Raw genomic sequence first — 21,065 nt, 5'->3', positions numbered from 1 at the left:
ATGTATAATCTATATCTGACATGCACCATATATATAATCTGAAAACTCTTTGGACCTTTGACATATACAAGGGATTGACAAAATAATGGAAGCACTAAACAATAGATGGATATTAATTAACTAATGAAGAGTTGGGCCACACTTAAGAACAGCTTCAGTCCTTCCAGTCCAGTCCTTCCATTCAGTGGAATGCTGTTATACAAGTTTTGAACTGTTTCTAGTGGGATACTGGGCCATTCTTAACGAAGGAAAGCCTCCACTTTTTCGAGAGATGAAGGAGGGGGAAATCTGCTCTGCATACTATGTTCCAGAACCTCCCATAAAGTTTCAATATTCTAATACTATTTAAATCTGGTGAGTGAGGAGGCCATAGAAGATATTTGACTGTATCCTAGTGTTCATGAAACCACACTTATCCCTTTAGCAATGTGTATGGGGGTGATACTGTTTTGGATTATGGGACCATCTTGAGGAAACAACGTTTGCACCATCAGGTACACTTGGTTGGATAAAATAGATTTGTATTCCTTGTCTGTAGTTTTACCACACAGAGTAAAAGCTGGACCTAATGGCTCCCACAAGATAGCTCCTCATACCATAACAGATCCATTACCATAGTTAACAGTTGATAACAACCAGTGTGGGTTGGGTTGGCTTTCTTGAAACTGAAACCCATTCATATGTTGGAAAAGGGGTAAGAAGACTCATCAGACCATTTTACTTTCTCCCACTGCTCATAAGTCCAGGTTTTGTGCTTATTTCACCAGGTGATGTGTTGTTGCACTTTGGCCTTGGTTACAAATGATTTCCAAAAGGCAGCACCTTACCATAAAATCAGCTTTGTGAAGCTCACAATGTACAGGTTTTGTTGAGACTGGCTGATTGAGGAGCAGATACAGTGGTATTTTTGAGGCTGTTTTCTTGTTGTCTTGTAACTGTCCTGTTACATCCCTCTATCCTTGTTGGTGAGCTTTGAGTTGTGACCAGTGTTTGTCTTATCTGATGCAGGTTTTCCCTCTTGGGAAATATTTAAAAATATGTAAATAGAAAAATATTTCCTTCTAGCCATCATGATTTTTATTCTGTTCCTTTGGACATATTCAATAGTTTTCCGTTTCTGAGACTGACACACCTGCATTCAGGCACCAACTGTTTGACCTCATTCAAGTCTGGGAGATCTCTCACACTGCTTTAGAAACTCACATATTAATGTCTTGATTTTGAATGTCTTTTATAGTAGAAACATGTTGGTAGTTAGCATTGATATTAATTTAAAACATGTGTAGACTCCCTTTTCACTGTCATTTACTTCCACATATCAAGTTTTTTTTTTTTAATTTGCTGTTTACCTTAGTTTGTCTACCCCCTTTACATCATACATGTGGTATTCCATGTGACATTTTTAGGCTCACAAGTATAAAAGCTATCTTTTAATTTTACTTGTATGATCGCGGTATATCACATTAACAGAGAAGATACCTACCTTGACACTTTTTGGCATTTGAAGCTTGAATGTGACAGTTATACAGTCTGATGTTACATGGAAGAATTTAGAAAAAATTTGGCAGTTTTGGATAGTGCTTGTTCAGTTTGTGTGAGCTTAAGGTGGCATAGTCATTAAAGAAATCATCATGACATACTGTAGCTTCACTTTGATTTCAACAATTTGAACTGCAGACTTATTTTTGCAAATGTTTCTGTTCACTTATAGAAAATCAGTACTTTCTGCTTGTGAGTTCCATGGTATTTTAGAACACTGAAAGTCTTGTGTGTGTGTGTGTGTGTGTGTGTGTGTGTGTGGTTTGAAATAGACAGGAAAGAGATTCAGGGAGATGATGCCAAGTATGACTCAATGAATGCCAAGTGTGACTTAAAATGAAAGTAACATATACAAAGAGGAATTACACAAAGTAAAAAAAAAATACTTGTTTCTGAGAGTATATCTAAAGCTTAGATACAAAAAGTTTCCTTGAATTTACAGTTACAGCTATGCCTCTACTACATCTGTTGCTTAATTTCACTGTTAAGACTGTTCAAGTAGTCTGGTACATGTTTAGTGATAAAACCAGCTGACAAAGGTAGAGAAATTGTTGCTATGGATACAAACAAATGGATTGCTGGATATATCAGGCAGTTGGCAGATTCAAATGCTTTCTCAGATCCACCCAGCAATGATGCAGTCTCATGCAATGTCATCATTTCAATGTGCGTGAATTTTGCCACCATTTCCCTTTCTGTCCCCTTCTTCATTTCTCTACCACTGGTCACCTGCTCTGTAATGATTTGAATCATGGAATGATGCTTGTCCATGCCTCAGACAGCATTAAAATACACCAGATCCCCAAACCTAAAAAAAGAAAGAAAGAAACAGGGTTTTTAAATACAAAATAAAAATATTTTAAGTACAAAAATAATAGTAGAATAGAGGATAAATGTCAGAGAAACATTTGAATATTGCTATATTGCTGCAAGAATATGATGTTTATTCCAAGGTTAGGGCTAAAGCGTTGCCTGAAACGTGACATTTTTTGTAAAACTTTTCTTCCAAGTTTCAATGACAGCAGTTAAAAAAAACACTGACGTAAAGCATGTAATATCCACCAGAGGGCACTCCTAGGCTCACTCACCCAATTGATCGGACAAGTTAAATGGCCAGTTAAATGAACAGTGCTACAGTATGTTTTCCCTCGCTGAGAAGAATAAATAACCATCGATGACATCATTCCATTATTTCTTCTGAAGATAAACATTTTCAACTAGTTATATGCCAAGGGAATTTTGCCAAATACCTGTTACAGTGCAGTATGGTGTACACATGTCCCTAAATGATGATTTCCAACCCATGTAAAAACAGTATCGACCAATTTCACTTCTCTATGTCACAGGCAGACTGCTCAATATCTGTTCTTAAATACACCAACATCACCAGAAGAAGTCTTGCACTAGAGTTGCACTGATGAAAGCAATCCATACCTGGTTTGGCACAATGCATTGCAGTTACTGGCATGCTTGCAGACATGAGCAAAGCATTTGGCAGAGTTGACTGTGCAACTCTGTGGTATTGTGGTGCAAAATGGGACAAGGATCTTTAGCTATGTACATGGTAGAACACAATGAGTTATTGGCAATAGCACTTCCTGTAAATGTATCCAAATAATGTCTGAGGTACCGCTGGGGGGGTTGTTCTCTTTCCACACCACTTCTTGCATACATGAGATCAAGCATCCCTCTTCTCACTGATCCTGGATGTTTGTTATTCCAATGACATCAGTTTGTCAGTATATCTGTCAAATCTTTCTGCCAGAAAGCAGGTCAAGCACCTTGATAGGAGAGCAAGAAAGAATAATATAATCCCAAAAAGCAAGAATTAGTTTTGCACTGGAGATCACCTACAGAAAACAACTCCTAGTGACAAATCTTCTATACTAGGCATCCAGGCAGATGGGAAATCCCTGTAATTCCTAAAGCCTGCCTGTCTAGGGTGGTACCTGGACTTCTCCCTGTCTCATTGCTGCCAAATCAAACAGATATTAAGAAAGCATCAAAGCATTAGTTTTCTGTGCAAATGCCCATCGAGATCCATATTCCAAATGCTTTTGGTTTTACACATACCTCTGTCTGCTTTTTCTTAACATATTCTCCTGTGTTCAATTTGCAAGTCTGAACAAAGTATTAGACTGGAAAGAACTTACAGGGCACTGAAAAACAGATTACATGTCTCAGCTCTACACTCCAGAACTAGAAGTGTCCATTTTTGCACAATGCAACGAAGCTGTGAAATAGTATTCAGAATGTTTCCTGCTTCCTCAAGCCTGTTCATTGGCACAAAAGAAAACAATCTAGTATTGTTCAAAGTCCATCAATTCCTCAATAAGGTCATCAAAAAGTTAGAAGAATTCATGTTTTGTCTTAGTAATATTCATAAGTTACAGATTTTTGTCAGACCAACTTCTTCAATTGTTTCTTTTAAACAACGAATAATTGATTAGTGGATAAATGATTATATATTATATCATATTATTATTATTATATTACTGGATATATATTTACAGTTAAATCATTTTATTCAGCACAAAGTGTGTTCATGTATATCCTCACCAGGGCAGGTTCTTGGCATAATCTGAATACACGGCAATTGATGCCACGTGTCGTTATTCTTTTGCATAAGTATAACGACAGACCATGCAGCTACAACTCTTTATATAGCATAATTTATCTTGGTCTACAAATCTGGAAGATGTCCACCAGTTCTATTCAAATATAGACTTCTATACAAGTACACATCAAAAGTCCAAACAACTATATACTAGTATCAGTATAGATGCCAATTTTATTGGCTTATAATTGTCTTCAAGTCAACTGATTGAACATTTCAAGAAAACTATTTTGGTAAATTAACAGCATAAACCAACAGATTTGATTTTGAGTGATTATGATTCACATGTAAGCATGGGACTCTTTGTTGACTAATGGCATGCATTCTGCAGGTGATATGTTCTGCCTCTCTGAAGACCCCAGTCTGAAGACTCCAAGGAATCTGCCACACATGGCAATGGTCTTTCTATACTGTACCAGTGTGTTAGAGAAAACAGCGTGCTTGCTGATGACTCAGACCAGCCTGAGCCTGTCACTGGAGGGAAGCCATAAATTCTGAGTAACTTTAGATATTTTCAACACGATACTTGACCAATTATTGGCTTGTCTTGATCACTGACAGGCCTACAGGTTGCTGAATGTTCTGTCTGTGTTTTTTGAAAGAACTGCTGTTTACCCAGATTAAAACCTAAGTGATGAATTTATAAAGTTCCAGTTCTTGTTAAGTTTCTTTTTTGTTAAAGGTGAGCCTGAAAATCTATGTCCAACACAAGCCCTGCAGATTCTTATGAAAAATAGCCTCATGCAAAATCTTGCTTGGGGCACCAGCCCTGTCCACAACATTTTACAAATACACAGGTGACCTTGTCTGAAGGTATGTAAAACTACATGTATCCTATTTTCATTACATAATATTTTAACATAACAAATATAAGACCTTTCCAGGTTGCAAATAAATGTTCCGCTACATAATATACAGTACACTTTCTGTTCTTAGAAACTCACCAAAGGAGAAAAAAAAAACATTTAAATTCTGTTTATAAAGACAAAACTATTTAAAGTTTTTAATAGCAGACACAGATATGATTCATACCCTACTCACTTCCTTCCTTCTTTTTATGTTCTGCATTGTATTCTTATAGAAACGTGCCAAACATTTCCACAGACGCACACAGAAGTCAACATGACCTCTTGTCACTCTCCAAACAGACATGGCATCAATCAATGAATGTAATGTAATGTAGAAACATTCTACAAGCTACATTCTTTCAGAGACGTTTACACACTATTGTATATGACTGTACTATTGTACTGCTGTACACGATTGTATAATATCACCTCCTCCTGTATTATAGCATGTATGCATTTTTCATATTGCCACCAAAATATTTTTTCACACTTTTATAGAGTTAATGACTTATTGTGGTAAAACACTATGGTTAAATAATTTAAAAATGATTGCATCGGACAGCTATTTTTTAATTGAAATTCTTATAAAATGTTTTTAAAGTCTGTTCTTGCCTTTAACATAACACAATTTAGCATGTAGCCTACACAGAATTTGTACTGATGTGAAAAAACTAATGCTAACCTAAGTTGTTCTGAGCTGCAATCAAGACAGCATTGTTCAATCATTTGACTTTAAACATTCCATTTTTTTATGTTTTTGTGATTCCTCCTCATGAGCAAACCAAATTGATGAAAACACACTGAGCTGACAAAACATTGTAAAAAATGTTCTTTCCTCCTGTTTTTACTGCCTTGTTTTCTCCTTCTTTTAGAACTCATAATATGAAGTGCAGATTTGCTCATTTAAAACTTTTCACAAAAGTAATTTGAAAGATACACTCACATCCACCCACGTACACACGCCAAGCAATGGCATGACAGGGCAAATAAGAGCAATAGGAGGGCTCTGAATCGATCAAAAGAACAAAGTGCAGTACATTGGTATGTGGCTGTTCCTGGTTACTGGCCTGGTATCACTGGCACATGTTTACGCGCTGTGAATGGTATGACTAGCGATCCAGTCAGAGGGGTGTGGTGTGGACACGCGGCTCTGTCATTGGGAGAAATACAGTGCAGCAATAACTGAAACCCCAACCTGAATTGATCAGCCATGGTTGGCAATCCCAGACTTCTCTAAGTCACATTGTATGAGTAATTACTGGCATCGGGTGTGAGTGTTTTTGAGCATATTACTTGGCATACTTCGACTGATTTGGTAGAGTGGGGGGAGAGTGTTTCTATCTTATTTTAGCTTTTTTGGCTTTATGCCCTATTAATGGTGTGTTATTTCTATTATGTGTGTTACTATTCTATACCTGTGGCCTTGTCCCTCCACCTCTAACAATATGCACCATATCTTGCTATAATGGCCCTGTACTTGACTCTGGATAGGTAGCCTGACCAAATAAACAATGAATAATTATAGCAATAATCATAATAATATTGCAATAAAAATCTGCATGCAAGAAATGTTTATGGTTACTCTAATTGTTGCTTAATCTTTTCAACTTTTTTTTTTTAAAAATGTGGCATAAAATCGAGTCATTATTTAGACTATGATGATTTGTTTACTTATTTGTTCATGGCTGGGTGCAACCTCGTGACGCACATTTTATCAGGAAGTTACAGATTTTCAGATGGATTTGCTTTGTGAGGGAAGTAAATCATGCATCATTTTCATTATTTGATGACACTGCTGTGATGATTTAAACGGGGATTTTTGTTTTCCCTCTTTCTAATAACGACTGATCAAGGTTCTTTTCCATCTGTTTCAGATTTGCCCTTACATGGTGTGGAGAACAGTAGCAACAACTCTCTATTTATAACTCTAGATATTTCAAACCTTTCAAATGATGTGCAGTCAGGATTAATCAATACATTTCCCCCAAATAGACTATGGATACAGGTGTATTACATCAATATCAAATGTTAAACTCTCTAGTGTATCAAATGTTAAACAGACTAGTGGTATTGAAAACATGTAGGTGAGTAGTTTAGGACTATAGGCAATATATCATCATGAAAACAACAATGTTGCGTGTCGTCTTTCACGCATCCTTTTTCTCTTCAGGCAGGAAATTGGGTGCAAGTTGAGCAGTATCCTGCAGTTGAGTTTCTCATGAAATGTGTTAGATGTGGTGAAACCACGGAAAATAATATCACCTCAGAATCATACACAAAAGTATCATTCCTTACCAATTTCAAATTTGGGGTATTGTGTGTGATGTACAACCTGAAATACTCATTCACCATTCCTTCCTGTGAGGTCTGAAGTATCCTCATCATTACTATAGTTTCTGAAAAGAGTGTGCCATTAAAAAAAATATTTCACCAACTAATTATTGTCCTATATTTAAACTTTGGTTGAATAGTTACAACATCAGCAGCAACATCAACAAATGATAAATGAGAATTAACATTGAATATTACAGGACATGCCATTTGATTATAGGTCTGAGGGCACTATAATAGGCTACTACTGATCTGGAAAAATGTCTATACTTTGAAAATAGCAGCTGAAATATTTCTCATAGGGGCTCAGGGTCAGGGGCCTTCATGATCCTTTTTCAAGCTATTTATCGTCCTTTGTAGTAATGTAATCTGCCTGCTGGGTGCTAATTTTTTGAGTGACAGAAACATTAAACAGCTGTAGAAACTCCATGATTATGGTGAACTTTGTGGATGATTATCGTGGAATGTCTATTAGCATTTGTAAGCCCTCAAAATGACATCTGCATGCAGCTTTAGATGGTGAAATTCTTAATTCTGTCTTCTAAAAAATCAGTCTCCTTTGTTGTGAATCAATTACTTATGAATTACTGGCCCTGTGAATTGATATATATATATGTCAATATATGTATTCCACATATATATATATATATATATATATATATATGGGTTCCTTTCTCCAGCATTTATTTCACAGGGTAATTCCTCATTGCTGAAGCAGGATGAATCATTCTTTGTGTCATGAGCGTTATAAAGACATTTGGGCACAAAGCTGAATTGATGCTTTGAAGTGTTCTCTCATATATTTAAAATAATATAGGCCATCTACAGTAGGAGATATAACATAAACTCAGACGCTAGCTATACATATTTTTAAATATTCCTGTTATATTAAATATTCCTATATGCATTTGGACTTATTTTTTGTCATGGTTCCAAAACGCCTCCCACACATTAGCTATCTTAAACCCATCTGCTGCAGTTACATCATAGCCTTTCGTAACCCCCGGTATAATGGAATCATAGTTGGGTGGGCTTCTCGTGAGAGACATATTTTCCTTTTTGGGTATGTTTCCTGTCCTGTAATATTGTAGTGGATGGTAGAGGGGGTGGCGTTTTATCATCAAATATGAATCAGTAGTCAGGTTTCTGTTTCCTTGCCATCAACCAATCACATCATTTCCCTGTGTTTATAAGGAATGCCACAGAACAGTATTTCAACAAGTGCCTGAAGTCAAGTGAAAAAATAGCAAGCAAGCCGAAAAACCCACCTCTAGACACAGATCTTGACAAGGTAAGGTAAGCGTCTTCATCTGTGCTAAGAAAATTAATCTGTTAGTGAGTGGTGCACAAAACTATATAACAGATTAGAGATCTTATGAATGTTCTGCTTGTTGATCTTGAAAGAAAGACATGATCATACTCTTTTCTGTGATTATCAGCAAAACATCTTTACTATCTTCATCCTTGCTTATATATGCAAATTATTTTAGATATTAATTTGTTAAGTTGTCAAGGGAACTCTGTGTCAGATTTCAAGAAAAGTTTTGGATTGCTTTTCTGCAATAGTAATAAAACAATTGGTTAAAGCTGAAGTATATTTTTTTTTACCCTGATCTCTGTTGGTGAAAAAACAAACTATAAAACAATGCTGTTTGAAAAGTTACAACCTTTGTCACTCCCAAATGCCTTTATACCTTGTCTCATAGATTATTTGCTAAAGAAGACATTGTGTTTTTAATTTATGTTGTGTGTTGTCAAGATTTTTGCATGCATGCTCAGGCAGATATAGGAGATTAGTCATCTCTTATTTAGAAAGAAAACAATTTGAAGATTTTCTCTTCTTCTTCAGAGAAAACTAAAAAACCAAATACTAATACCGTAGTAAGCTTTGTTTAGGAGATTTGATTGGTGTTTTCAATGCAACTTTAACACTTCTGGAATGTTTTTAATTTTATTGACACAATGCAAGTTCTGTTAAAATTAACAGATACATAATTGTTATTATTAATATCATAATTTTCCACTTTCGTGATACATGTGTTTTCTAAAAGGCTTTTATGATGATTGATTATTTTATGAGCAATTTATTCACGAAAAGCTTATTATGATATCTGTTAATTAACTTTCAACTGAAGTGAGTCAAATAAATCCTAATGTAATGACAGCATAATGAATCCTCTGGAAATCAACTGACATTAATTGAAATGTATTGGTTCTTTTGTTTATATGAAGGCTCATAACATAACACATGTCTGATTTTCTTTTAAGGAAGGGGATTTCTTTGAAAAGGATGAAATCGTTGCTCATTCTTGCAGCATGTGTGGCAATCGCCTCGTGCCTTGAAGCGGTAAGGAGGAAAAATAGGGAAGTTTCTGTATAAGATCACTTCCGATTGTGCTTGTCCTGACGAATTTATGTTGTCTTTCTATTGTCTTAGTTGTTTCTGTTTGTTTCTTTGCACTCAATATGCATCTGTTGTAGTATACTGAGATCATGTAAGGCACATTTCTAGAGGCGTGATTGCTACACTCTGAAACCAATACAAATATATATCTGACAATATATCTGACAACCAGGCATTAATATAACTGATGCAAGTCAAAATATGATTTTATTTTTGTTGTCAGCAAAAATGAATAAATCTGCACTGAAAGATAACTAGTCAAAGCAAGATATAACTATTCAAAGCTTGTTCACCATATTGACAGAAAAGCTGTGTTTGGTCAAAATACTGCGAAGCATGAGCCGCATAGGTTGCTACCCTCATCTGTTTGACTGAAGACATATTTCACATCAAGGAAATCTGCAGACACTCAACACTTGATTTTACTTGACAATATTGTTGTTCCTGACAGGATGTTCTGAAATGGAGAAGACAGAGACGATCCCTTAGCTCTGGTATTTTCTCAGGTAACGTACACGTACCGGCTGGTTACAGCTATTGTATGAGAATGTAATCACAAGAGCTTAATAGGTTACACTGAAAAAATGAAATTAATCAAGTCCTCTCTACAAACCCATTGCAGGTTTAATGGGACCCCGACCTCCACACCACCCCAGGAGGACAGATACAGGTTAATTGCCCTTGATTTTGCTCCTAAGAAACACAATTTTAACAAATCACCCAGTATAAAAAGGTACAATGGCATAGAAATGAACAGAACTATTTGTCACAGTAGAAAATACCGTAGAAAGTGTCATTTTTCTGTGGCAGAATTAGTTAGATATATGCTCCTCAAAGGAAACATATTCTCAGTCATCTCTATAAACTGAATTTTCATTCAACATGCTAAAGGGTATTACTGTCTTCCCACGGTTTTTGCAGCTGTCAGAAAGCTGCATTTTCTTAACAGCAGTCTTGGTGCCTGTTCCAACAGTATCCACATGTGGACAGAGGCCCCAGAAGGAAGTGAAGATTGTTGGGGGCGAAGTCACAACCATCGAGTTCCACCCATGGATCGCATCCATATTCTGGAGAAGTCGATTTTCGGAGAACGTATTTCAGTGTGGAGGCAGCCTCATCTCTCCCTGCTGGGTCCTCACTGCAGCCCACTGCTTCCCTGATGGGTAAACAAGCCACTACTCACCGCAGACACGACATATTAAACACTTTACCACTCCACTGGGCTGTTAGCTCCGTTATTAGCTTTGGAGTGAACCACAGGCCTTCATGACCTTTAAATGTAATTTGTTAATCTTGGCAAAGCAGATTCCCTTAGTTTAAATGATTGAGTGCTCTCTGTTGAAATGCATGGCCAATTTTTTGTTTTGTTGTTTTTTTTTTACAGTCCACAAACAAAAATTCGTCGTCTCTCCGTCTTTCTGGGAAAGAACGCCGTCAATGAGACAGACCACCAGAGAGAACAGAGGTTCCGTGTAGAAGAACTCATTATTCATGGTGGATTTGACAACACAGAGGGAAGCTACAACAACGATATAGGTTAGGCTCGCTTTGGTTTCCTTTTCGGACATGCACATGAAAGTTCGATGCTTTCCCACTCAAGATTTTAGTGGAGCTCTATGGGTCCCTTAAAATACATGTTAATAATTTGCAATTATCATTTGCCTTGCCAAGTAAGGGAATTCAGGAATTTTAAACCAGAAGCTTATCTCACTCAAACCAAAGTATATTATGCAATTATCATTTGTCTAACCAAGTAAGGGAATTCAGGAATTTTAAACCAGAAGCTTGTCTCATTCAACTTTCTCAAGCACTGCATCACCCCATAATATTGGCTTGCTTAGGTCAACCCAAATGCAAAGAGGGCAGGCATTCTGAGAAAAACGAGGAGCACCTACCTATTGCATTCATATTGAACAATCAATGAATAGGAAGTGGGTTAGAACCTCTTTAATGAATGGAAAGAAATGCTGTGTCATGGTTTAGAAACCAGACTTGTAACCAGAGGTAATCCTCAAATGCACCCTCGAACATCGTATTTACCCAGAACCACCTCTGTAAATATCCAGCTATTTAAATGAATTGCCCTGGTGATGGGTGTTCCTGTCAGCAATTACATAATGTGATTGTCTTGCTCAATGTCTTTCTTCTGCTGTGTTACAGCACTGCTGAAGATAATTGGAATGGGTGGACAGTGCGCAGAGGAGACAGCGTCAGTGAGGACAGTCTGCTTACCTCCAGCCCATAGGATGCTCCCTGCAGGGATCCCCTGTGAAATCGCAGGATACGGGAAAGAGTGGGAGGGTAGGGATCACCCCTTTAGTGCACATAAACTCCCTGTACTTCCTGTTCAAGGTATCCCAGAGTCAATGGAGAATTCCTATCTCAGTTGTGTATCTATTCTTATTACAGGTAGCTGGCATAACTCACAATACCTGAGAGAGGCCAAGGTGAACCTCCTGTCCCAAAAGGTCTGCACAAGCAAGACCTACTATGGAAAAATGGTGACAGACAACATGTTCTGTGCTGGCAGTCCTGGCTGGAATATAGACACGTGCAAGGTACTGTATGGTAACATTGATCTCCACCTTCTGGTTCAAAGATAACTTTTTGGAACTGTAAAAAGCCCTTTAAAGGGTACTATTGACATAGATACAATAGTCAGATACAATACACTGATCATCTATTCCTAAGAAGGGGGAAAAGTAACCATTGGCAAAAAGTCATTCAATAGAACTGAAGTGAGAGTGAATGATATGATAAAGCCCTCAGCACTGAAAACGGGGGAAATGATGATAATGACCCCTCAGAAACACTGTGAGTGTGTCCAGGGATAAGACAATTGTGACCTGACAGCTTTGCCTCTTTGTCCTCCGCAGGGAGATTCAGGGGGACCGTTGGTGTGCGAGGTGAACAACCGCCTGTTCCTCTTTGGAATCGTTAGCTGGGGGGAAGGCTGCTCCCGGGAGTTTCGTCCCGGCGTCTATACCAGAGTCACCAACTACAACCGCTGGATTGCAGAAAAGACAGGCTTGACCTCCATTACCTTAGGGTCCATGTTTCCACACAAGTGACCCTCTCCTCACCATTGACTACAGCAAAGATGCAGCTGCATGAGCAGAGTAGAGTACAACAGCTAAGAGCTCTCCTAATACATATTGCAAACATTGCACACATCTATTCTCAGGTTTTTAAGAACTAACACGCCACTAGTTAGACAATGATGTAATAATACCAAAGACATGCTAAAGCTGTCCTTGTGGAGAAATAGCCCACTTATGAAAACATGACAAAAATAAACCCTTCACCTGTACTAGTACGCAGAATTTCATGAGGATATGAAAATGAAATAATTTTGATTGTAAAGCATTACACTAACAATGCATTTGTAGGAGACAAACAGCATGACAAGTGCAACTTGCTGGTAGCAAATGTTTTTCTTGATTTTCTCAGGAAACTGAACTAACCAAAAGGCACAGTATAGATTACTGTTCTCACAGTGTAACCAATGAAGTGTAAACCAGGAAATCAGGTTTCTGTGCAGTTGAATTGTACAAGTTATTTTGTTCTTACTTGACTTTGATAATGAATGCTGAGGATAGTTAGCCAAAACAATGCTATTTCGTTTATTATTATTATTATTGTCACATCAAAAAAATGTAACATATATTTCGTTATTTACTTACACTTTAGGCTCTTATGAGCTACTGCTGCTGTTGTGCCCTTCCCTCTCTGCTCAAACAGTAATTTTATGTGTGGTTTTAATCGAGTCTCGACACACCCTTTCATTGGAATGTATTCTCAGGTCTCTGGACCTACATTCTGCATTGTTCAAGATGGTACATGTAGATCCCGAACAATTGCAGAACTGTTATTCTTTCCATTATCACACTATCAAAGCTGCTGACCTTGTCCACTCATTTCTTAACATAGGGCTATTTCCTGTGTAAATACATTTGAATTTATTTATGAATTTTTTAAAAGATGAAGTAATGTATATGAAGGTTTAATAAAGAAATGAATTGTTATGGTATATTGCCATGTAGCATGTTGTACTTCTCATACCAGGTTTATATTTACCTTTTATATTTTTTGTACTTTATACATTATTTTATACATTATGCAATATCTTTATTTATGTAAATGTTTAGAAAGCCATCTATTTATTTTTAAAGGGGAACAGAGTTGTGTTATGAATCAATGTGTATTTTGCTGGCTTTTATATATTTCTGAGCTACAATAAATTTTTAAGCACTTAAGCATTTTAAGTGTCTCTTTGAGATATCCTGATTAACCTTAGTAAGTTATTGAGTTAATAAGTATTTTAAAATGCCTGTTTTCATTAAAAAATTAGACTTCACAGTGTCTGAGTTTGATAAACAACAAACCCGACGACTATAAATTCATGTTTTTCACCATTATGTCCCAACTATATAGTTGCAGTTTACCTTCCATAAATTACCCATCTTTTACCCAGTATAAGCCTCTAACGTATGTATGTCCCAAGGTGATGCACAACCATAATGTATTAGACTATCATTTTCAGTGTAATCACACAGGTAGATACAAGTACAGTAATCAAACAGCCAGAAAAGACTTGGCATGTAGATGGTGTAGGCAAGCATTACTAATGTGGAGGACTCATGGGTGATTATAAAACATGCTCCTAGATCAAAGCCACTGACACCAATTGCTGACACAGACCCACTCCCAGACTTTCACATAAGACAGTTTTTACCCAGTTAATTTAATGGCCATTTATCAGTTGACTTTTCCTCCACATTTGCCAGAAAGCTGAAAGACCCTGGCACAAGGATAAAAGTAAACATTAAGCCATTTTAATGTAAAATTGAGTTAGTTGTAATTTGTGCATATCTGAGCTGGGAATGTATCGGGTAAGCTCACTAATACATTTCAGAGTAGATGTCTTGAGGCTATGATGTAGACTCACAACTCTCTTGGAGTTAGGAGGAGGGTTGGTTAAATTACTGTTACAGAATGAGCATGGAAGTTGTAAAGTGTTGAGCATTAAGTAAAATATTAGAGGCATTCCAGTTATGCCACGGTACTAAGGAAGCTGAACAGTATTACCTGACATGAAAACGCCAAACACACCAAATATCCAGTTCATTTCCTGGCAGACAAATGTGCCCTGACCACACTGTTCCCCCTGTCATATTATTCCTTTCCCATGACTTTCTGCCTCTGAATTCCCTGAGTGGAATTCAGAGGAATGGAAGTGACTGCGGGGTGACCTCCTCTTTAGCACAGCTGAGCATCCTCCCACACACATGACCCCTGACAGCATACTTGACCGATACGCAGCTGTCAAGAAAAAACACTCCCTCGTGTTTTCCAGCACTGCCACCTTCATGTGAAATCGGGCACCCTCCCTAAACTGTGGGGGACACTTGCACTCGTACTTACCCAATGAGCATTCCCGACCTTGCTTGCTCTCGGCTCACTTGTCGTCTCGTCCGCTCACATCGTGGCCATCAACACGTTTGACGTCTTGTCCAAATTTATTTACGCTGAGGGCGAGCCGGCTTTCAAGATGGTTCTAGCATTGAATTATGGCACGAATCGGAAAGGAGGGGGTGGGGGTTGCAGTTCTTAGACTGACAGGGAATTCCTGAAACAGCTGTGACTTCATCATCAGAAACAGGGATTAGTGGAAACCCTCTGTAGGAAGCTGTGCTGCAGCTGTCGTGTTATTTTTGTTTTGACGGTTATGTCATGGGAAACGCGTGAGAGAGGGAAAGTGTGTAACACATCAGCTATTGCGAGAATTAGGCCCATTGGAAATGAAATATTAGAGGAGCTACGGAGAAGCCAAATGTGACTTCATACTATGGAGAGTCTCAAGAGCGGACCCAAGGGTGGGGGGGCGACGCTGAGTCAAATTGTGGGCTAGGCCAGACCTGAATCATGAGGCGGTGTTTTGAATGTCTTTCACCAAGAGGTTCCCTGTACAAAAGTCTCAGAAAGTCTTATTTTTTCCAGTCTATCTATTATTTCGTGTGTAACCAAAATGTAGTTACACAGCGGTGACCCATCCAAAACAGAACAGCTGCAAATTACAAAAAAAAAATGAAATATAGTAGCATTTCCTGAACATGGCGATGATTATCTGCCATGTGCTTTGCTCTTAAACTTTAAAAATGCTGTGATGTGTTGTTGATTTCAGTACTTCTAAGTTAATTTTATTTTTATTAATCTCAGTAATGACAAATCAAAACATACTATTTTGTCTCAAAATAAAATTATGCATATCAAATATAACACACTGTGTCATATGTAAGCAATGTTCCTTGCTCCTTGACAGAATGCAAACAACCACTGGCAGTGATGTTGTTCCTAAAATCTTATCTTTCACAGGATTAGCTAATTTCACAGGTTTGAGGGCGTTTCCGTTACATTTGCTTCAGGTTGTGAGTCATACCATTGTCCACTAGAGGGTGATATTAGCTCATTCAGGAAAACAAAGGGCCAGTTAAAGTATTCCTCATCACATTTGTCAACCCATTTAGTCCTTGCCCATTTACAACATTACATAATCTTTCAATCCTAAAAAAATCATCAAAAACATAGACAAATGGAAAAGAAAAAAGAGGTTTCTCATGTTCCACTACCTGACATTTGTTGTGAAAGGGAGTTCGGATGAGGGTGTCCTTAGAACATAAGAGGACTTCAAAGATCTCTGTCATCTCCCAGTGAACATAAGTCCTTACCCTTTGTCATACAAATATCATGTCGGTATTAAAGCTAAAATCCAATTACAACAACATGTGTTACAGCCCAGTTCTACAAACGTGTGACTGGAAATGAGCTGACCCCCTGACCGTCATTTTTAATTTTGGAAGTATAGCTCTGGCTGTAAAATGGATAAAGAACTGATCCCTCAGACTCCAGAGGAGCTTTAGGACAGTGGGACCACCCACTGTGACCAGCATTTTAAACATTCCAATGTCTACTGGAGAAGGCCAGGAGAGGGGGATGTGGGCTCACAGACATGGTCAAACAGAGGGACTTCCGGTATTTGAGCACACTGGTTGCATGTTTTTTATTACATATCACATGTGTACATAGGTCTGGCAGAAAAAATCTAGGGTATGGTGATCACATGCTCATCATTCCTTGAATCAACTAGGTTATGCCATTATTACAGTTTCTCCCCAATGCTTTCTGCAGTGGTGTGCCCATAACATTTTTAATGGGGTGGCCAAGGTGGGGCACAGACCCAGTGTAAGGAGACCGTAACATTTTGGACGTTAATTGATGCGAGGTTGATTTTTTTTTTTTCAATATAATTACATAATTGTGATGGCTCAATGCAATAAATGTTTCAGCTTAGGTATGGTACATTTCCTACCACTTCCTGTGGTACGTTCTGTTCAAATAAATCATAAATCAATCCCAAATGTCCTTTTGCAGTAAAAGACTAACAGGAGTAATGACCAATGAGATCTCATACTTTATCGGGGGCCATTGGGGTGGACAATCAGATTTCAAGGGGGCCATGGCCATTGCAGATCCCCCTGGACATACCCCTGGTTTTCTGCTGAGTCATTTAAATGTTTTAGTTGACAGCTTTGATAGGTACAATTATTGATGCAATGTTTTTAAAAAATTGTATGATTTAACAGTCTGAGGCCAGGCGGTGTCTGAGGTCATTTAGGCCATGGAGGATTATTGAGTTTTGATGTTGCTATAGTCCTAAATTCTTTTTCAAGTCAACCAGTCCTATGAAAGGAAGATGAGCAGGTGAAAAGTGTCGTGTTATCAATGCCCCACTCAGTACGTAACACAGCTCATTTCATTTGCATTCTTCAACTGCGGGTACTACTGCACTCTCAGCATCAAACGTTATACACACGCATGCAGGGTTTGCCCTCCTATACCCTTCCTGTACATGCCTTCAGAATTCAGACTTGCACTGTCACACGCACTCTGTCTCTGCGCCGCTATTCAGTGGATATGCAGAGCAGCTTGTGGTTATTTCCAGTGCATCTCATGCTAGGAACAAACATTTATTCTTGTTCTTTCATGCTGCCGGGCAGGAATTGTTACTGGCCTCTTATTGGAGACAAAATGACAATTTAAATGCAACACTGGAATCATAAGGCCTTCCAATCACTGTGACTCCTCTTCACTTTGGAAAACCATATAAGCCTAGCTGCAAGTCCATTGAACTAAAATCTGCATTGACGTTTCATCAGCTTCACTCTTGACAGAAGCCATTTTTATTATTTTTTTGCTTACAGTCTCAAACAATAGACGCAAGATGCCTTATGTGGGGCAGTCACACTTCAAGTATGATATAAAACACAGTCTGTGCTTGATAAGACAGGCTGCTAATGTATGGAATCCACATGATGAATTGGGATATGTTACCATCATGGACAACATATGCCTACTCTACTTGGTCAATTCTCACAAACTGTGTTTGAAACTCGAGAGATATTACAATGCTACAGTAACAGCTCGTCTCATGCGGGTTCTTTCTCAAAGACCTTCAATCATCAATGACAACAGAGGAAACAGAACACTGGTAATTATCAACAGAATTATAGCCAAGAACCATTAGCAAATCCTTGTGTAACAGAGCTGGCCGATGCTCTGCACATAAATTAGCAGAAGGAGTAGAACTTTACAAAAAACACAATTTATTTAAAAATAAAAAATAAAAAAAACACTCACAAACACAGGAGAACCAGTCTAAAACCTCCAGCACAGCAAAATGGCTTCCAGCAATCTCTGAACCTGGCCACACACCTGTAAATAACAAGCCTTAATTAGTGCAGGTGTGACCAGTTAACTGGCTCTCAGACAAAGACAAATTAACAAAACAATGAAACAATCATTAAATCAAGACAAACATAAAACCTGTCCCAGTTGTAATTGATTGAATGAAGCGCTTATTTTACAAGATGTAAAGTAGACAATGAGGATCCTCAATTTAACCAATTAAACAATTAACATTAAACATTTAACCTGTTGTGGGTGAGGTGAAGGGCTACTCCTTCACACCTTGTCTGTCCCAGTTTTGGGGATTAGTCTGTAAGAAATGTGGTGTACCTGGTGAAAATGTGCCTATGTCACAGCACATACATAATGTGTCAGCAAAGACAAATCTACATTGTCAAGGGAACATGACATCACTTTTGCTGGTAGGTTCCTATGTGACTGTGAAGTTCAATATAGTGCTACATTAAAAGCACTCCGTCAAGCCCCAGTATTTACGTAAGCTTTTATACAGAACTACTTCCTTGATTCTTTCTTTTTGAACTCTTCCTTATTTGGAAGAGGGCTGCTGCTTGGTAATCTCTTGAGGGATGCTGTGCGAATTCCACTGCAGGTTCGGTTTGCAGTCTTCTTTTTTCAGGCCTCCAGTGTTATTTCAGAGTTTGGAGGAGAAAAGGAATCCAAAATATTTCCTACCCTTCTGAAGGTTTACAATCGGCAGGAATACAGATTATGTAAACAATAGAGCACTTGATGCAATGATGTGTCGCTGAATGCCTGGAGGTGGTATATTGAAACTCAACTCTAAGGCTAACTGAAAGATGCTGTGGGGGAAAAAAAAAATTAAAACAGAATCCTGCTCGTGTGCAATACGGCTATTTCTGGATGACAAATATTTTTTTCATCAATCAACAAACACAATTAAGTTTGTAAGGCATCCTTGAGAGGTGTTTCACGTTGTGTGCTTTTACCATTGGCCTCCTGCTATTGAGGTACCTTAAAAGAAGAGTTACATCACGCAGCAATTGAGGAACAGAGTTGTAACCTTTCAGGCATCGGAACACGCTTCTCCCTCTTGTTCTGTTCTGCTGTTTGTCAAAAATGTGGCAGAGATAGGGAATGGATCTAGTAAGATCCACGTTCAGTTAGCAAAAGGACAGCTGTGCCATTACCACAATTGGAGGCTGTGATGTTACAGGCCTACTACTAAGAAAACTGTGATTGTGAAAATGAAACAGCGTGACTGTAACATGAATCACCTTTAACACAACCCACACATACCCAAAATCAACACAAAGCTATACATTTATATATCTGTAAATCACCATATTTATCTTAAGTAACATTTTATTAACAGATTTGAGAGTACCCATTCGGGACAAAGAAGGCATGCTCCTAGTAAAAGATACAACAATAGTTTGCTCTGAATTCAAATATAATGGACAGCTCAATACATCTTGCCCAACATCCTGTTTGCCCACTGCCAAAGCAAAGGCAGTGTGAATTCTGTTTAGCTATTACTAATTTGAGCTAAAAAAAAAAAAAAAGGAAGTCGATGTCTCATGAAAATTTTCAAATTGCGTATGTGAATTTCTCACGCTTATTTTAATCCCGGTTAGCTTCATATCCTGAATACATGTTAGTCTTCAACACAACCACAAGCTTTGTGTCCTTGTTTCAGCACGGCTGGAAATATGAGCCATGGAGGAACACTTGCACCTGGAGCTTATATAAATACACAGTAACCATATCCAGTTTCAGCACTTTCTGGGATGTTACGCTGATGGAAATAAGATGGCAAGTAAACAAAAAACCATAGGGGGAAAAAACCACGCACAAATCCAAACTCGACTCTGTGCATCTCCAAGAAAAAAAAAAAAAAAAAAACAGTCAAATTGTTCTAAAAATGAGGCCTTTCATTTATTTATGTTTTGTCATTTTGACCAATCTGGGAAATGGGCGAAAACTAATTTAGTCATACGAACAGAAATATTAGAATTTAATTGAGGCACCTGAGTAGCCTATATTTTCGTACAGCCTAAGCACTACACCTGCCACGCTTCTGTATCAAGTGCCTTTGAGGTGGAAGGTCTTATGATTTTTCATAGTATGGAGTACCCCTTTAGACAACATCTTTAAAGCTGAGAACAGTTAGCTATGAGCATCCAGAGGACCTCCTTAGATAACTGAACTTGCGGTACAACATTTAATGAATAGGTAAAAGGAATGTTAGAGTAAGATTTTCCTTACGGAAAGTACAGTGAAACTCAGTTTTTCGCCATAATCCTGCTGAAATATGGCTTGTGTTGATCCCATGTGTCGAATATCTAAATATTGAGTGCATATCCTTATCATGTTATCTGTCGTCAGATGTAAACCCACACTACTTCCTTTGAATAAACTAAAAGTGAATCTTGCGAGAACTAAACTCTCTTCTACCTCTGCCTCAGCCACTAGTATTCTGTCACAGATTAAATGTATTATGTACACGCTTTTTAAATGCATACACGCAAAGTGTCACTGCCCCCTTACCCTTCATTGTTTTCTGTCTAACATAATGCGTCACTGAAATCTGTGTATTCTT

The 21,065-nt window shown here is 38.0% G+C and overlaps 1 protein-coding gene across 1 annotated transcript; it reads left to right on the top strand.

Annotated features, from left to right (window-relative positions):
- Positions 1 to 8,571: 8,571 nt before the first annotated feature.
- On the top strand, positions 8,572 to 13,127 carry LOC118785521 (urokinase-type plasminogen activator-like). The gene is made up of 9 exons (XM_036540237.1): positions 8,572 to 8,631; positions 9,604 to 9,682; positions 10,191 to 10,245; positions 10,362 to 10,409; positions 10,713 to 10,902; positions 11,124 to 11,275; positions 11,900 to 12,040; positions 12,149 to 12,297; positions 12,616 to 13,127. Exons 2-9 carry the CDS (start codon positions 9,626 to 9,628, stop codon positions 12,808 to 12,810), a joined length of 987 nt encoding a protein of 328 aa, XP_036396130.1. The 5' UTR covers positions 8,572 to 8,631; positions 9,604 to 9,625; the 3' UTR covers positions 12,811 to 13,127.
- Positions 13,128 to 21,065: the final 7,938 nt, after the last annotated feature.

Source organism: Megalops cyprinoides, chromosome 1, assembly GCF_013368585.1.
Source record: "Megalops cyprinoides isolate fMegCyp1 chromosome 1, fMegCyp1.pri, whole genome shotgun sequence".
NCBI classification, from domain to species: domain Eukaryota; kingdom Metazoa; phylum Chordata; class Actinopteri; order Elopiformes; family Megalopidae; genus Megalops; species Megalops cyprinoides.
Note: the sequence above shows the minus strand (reverse complement) of the source record. Positions and strands in the feature narration are given on the sequence as shown.

What these genes read in the sequence shown, in the direction of transcription:
- LOC118785521 (XM_036540237.1), top strand. Translation starts at nt 9,626, where the DNA reads ATGAAATCGTTGCTCATTCTTGCAGCATGTGTGGCAATCGCCTCGTGC. An exon ending in CCCCAGGAGGACAGATACAG is followed by an intron (nt 10,410 to 10,712) that starts GTTAATTGCCCT and finishes CTGTTCCAACAG; the next exon opens with TATCCACATGTGGACAGAGG. An exon ending in GCCCACTGCTTCCCTGATGG is followed by an intron (nt 10,903 to 11,123) that starts GTAAACAAGCCA and finishes TTTTTTTTACAG; the next exon opens with TCCACAAACAAAAATTCGTC.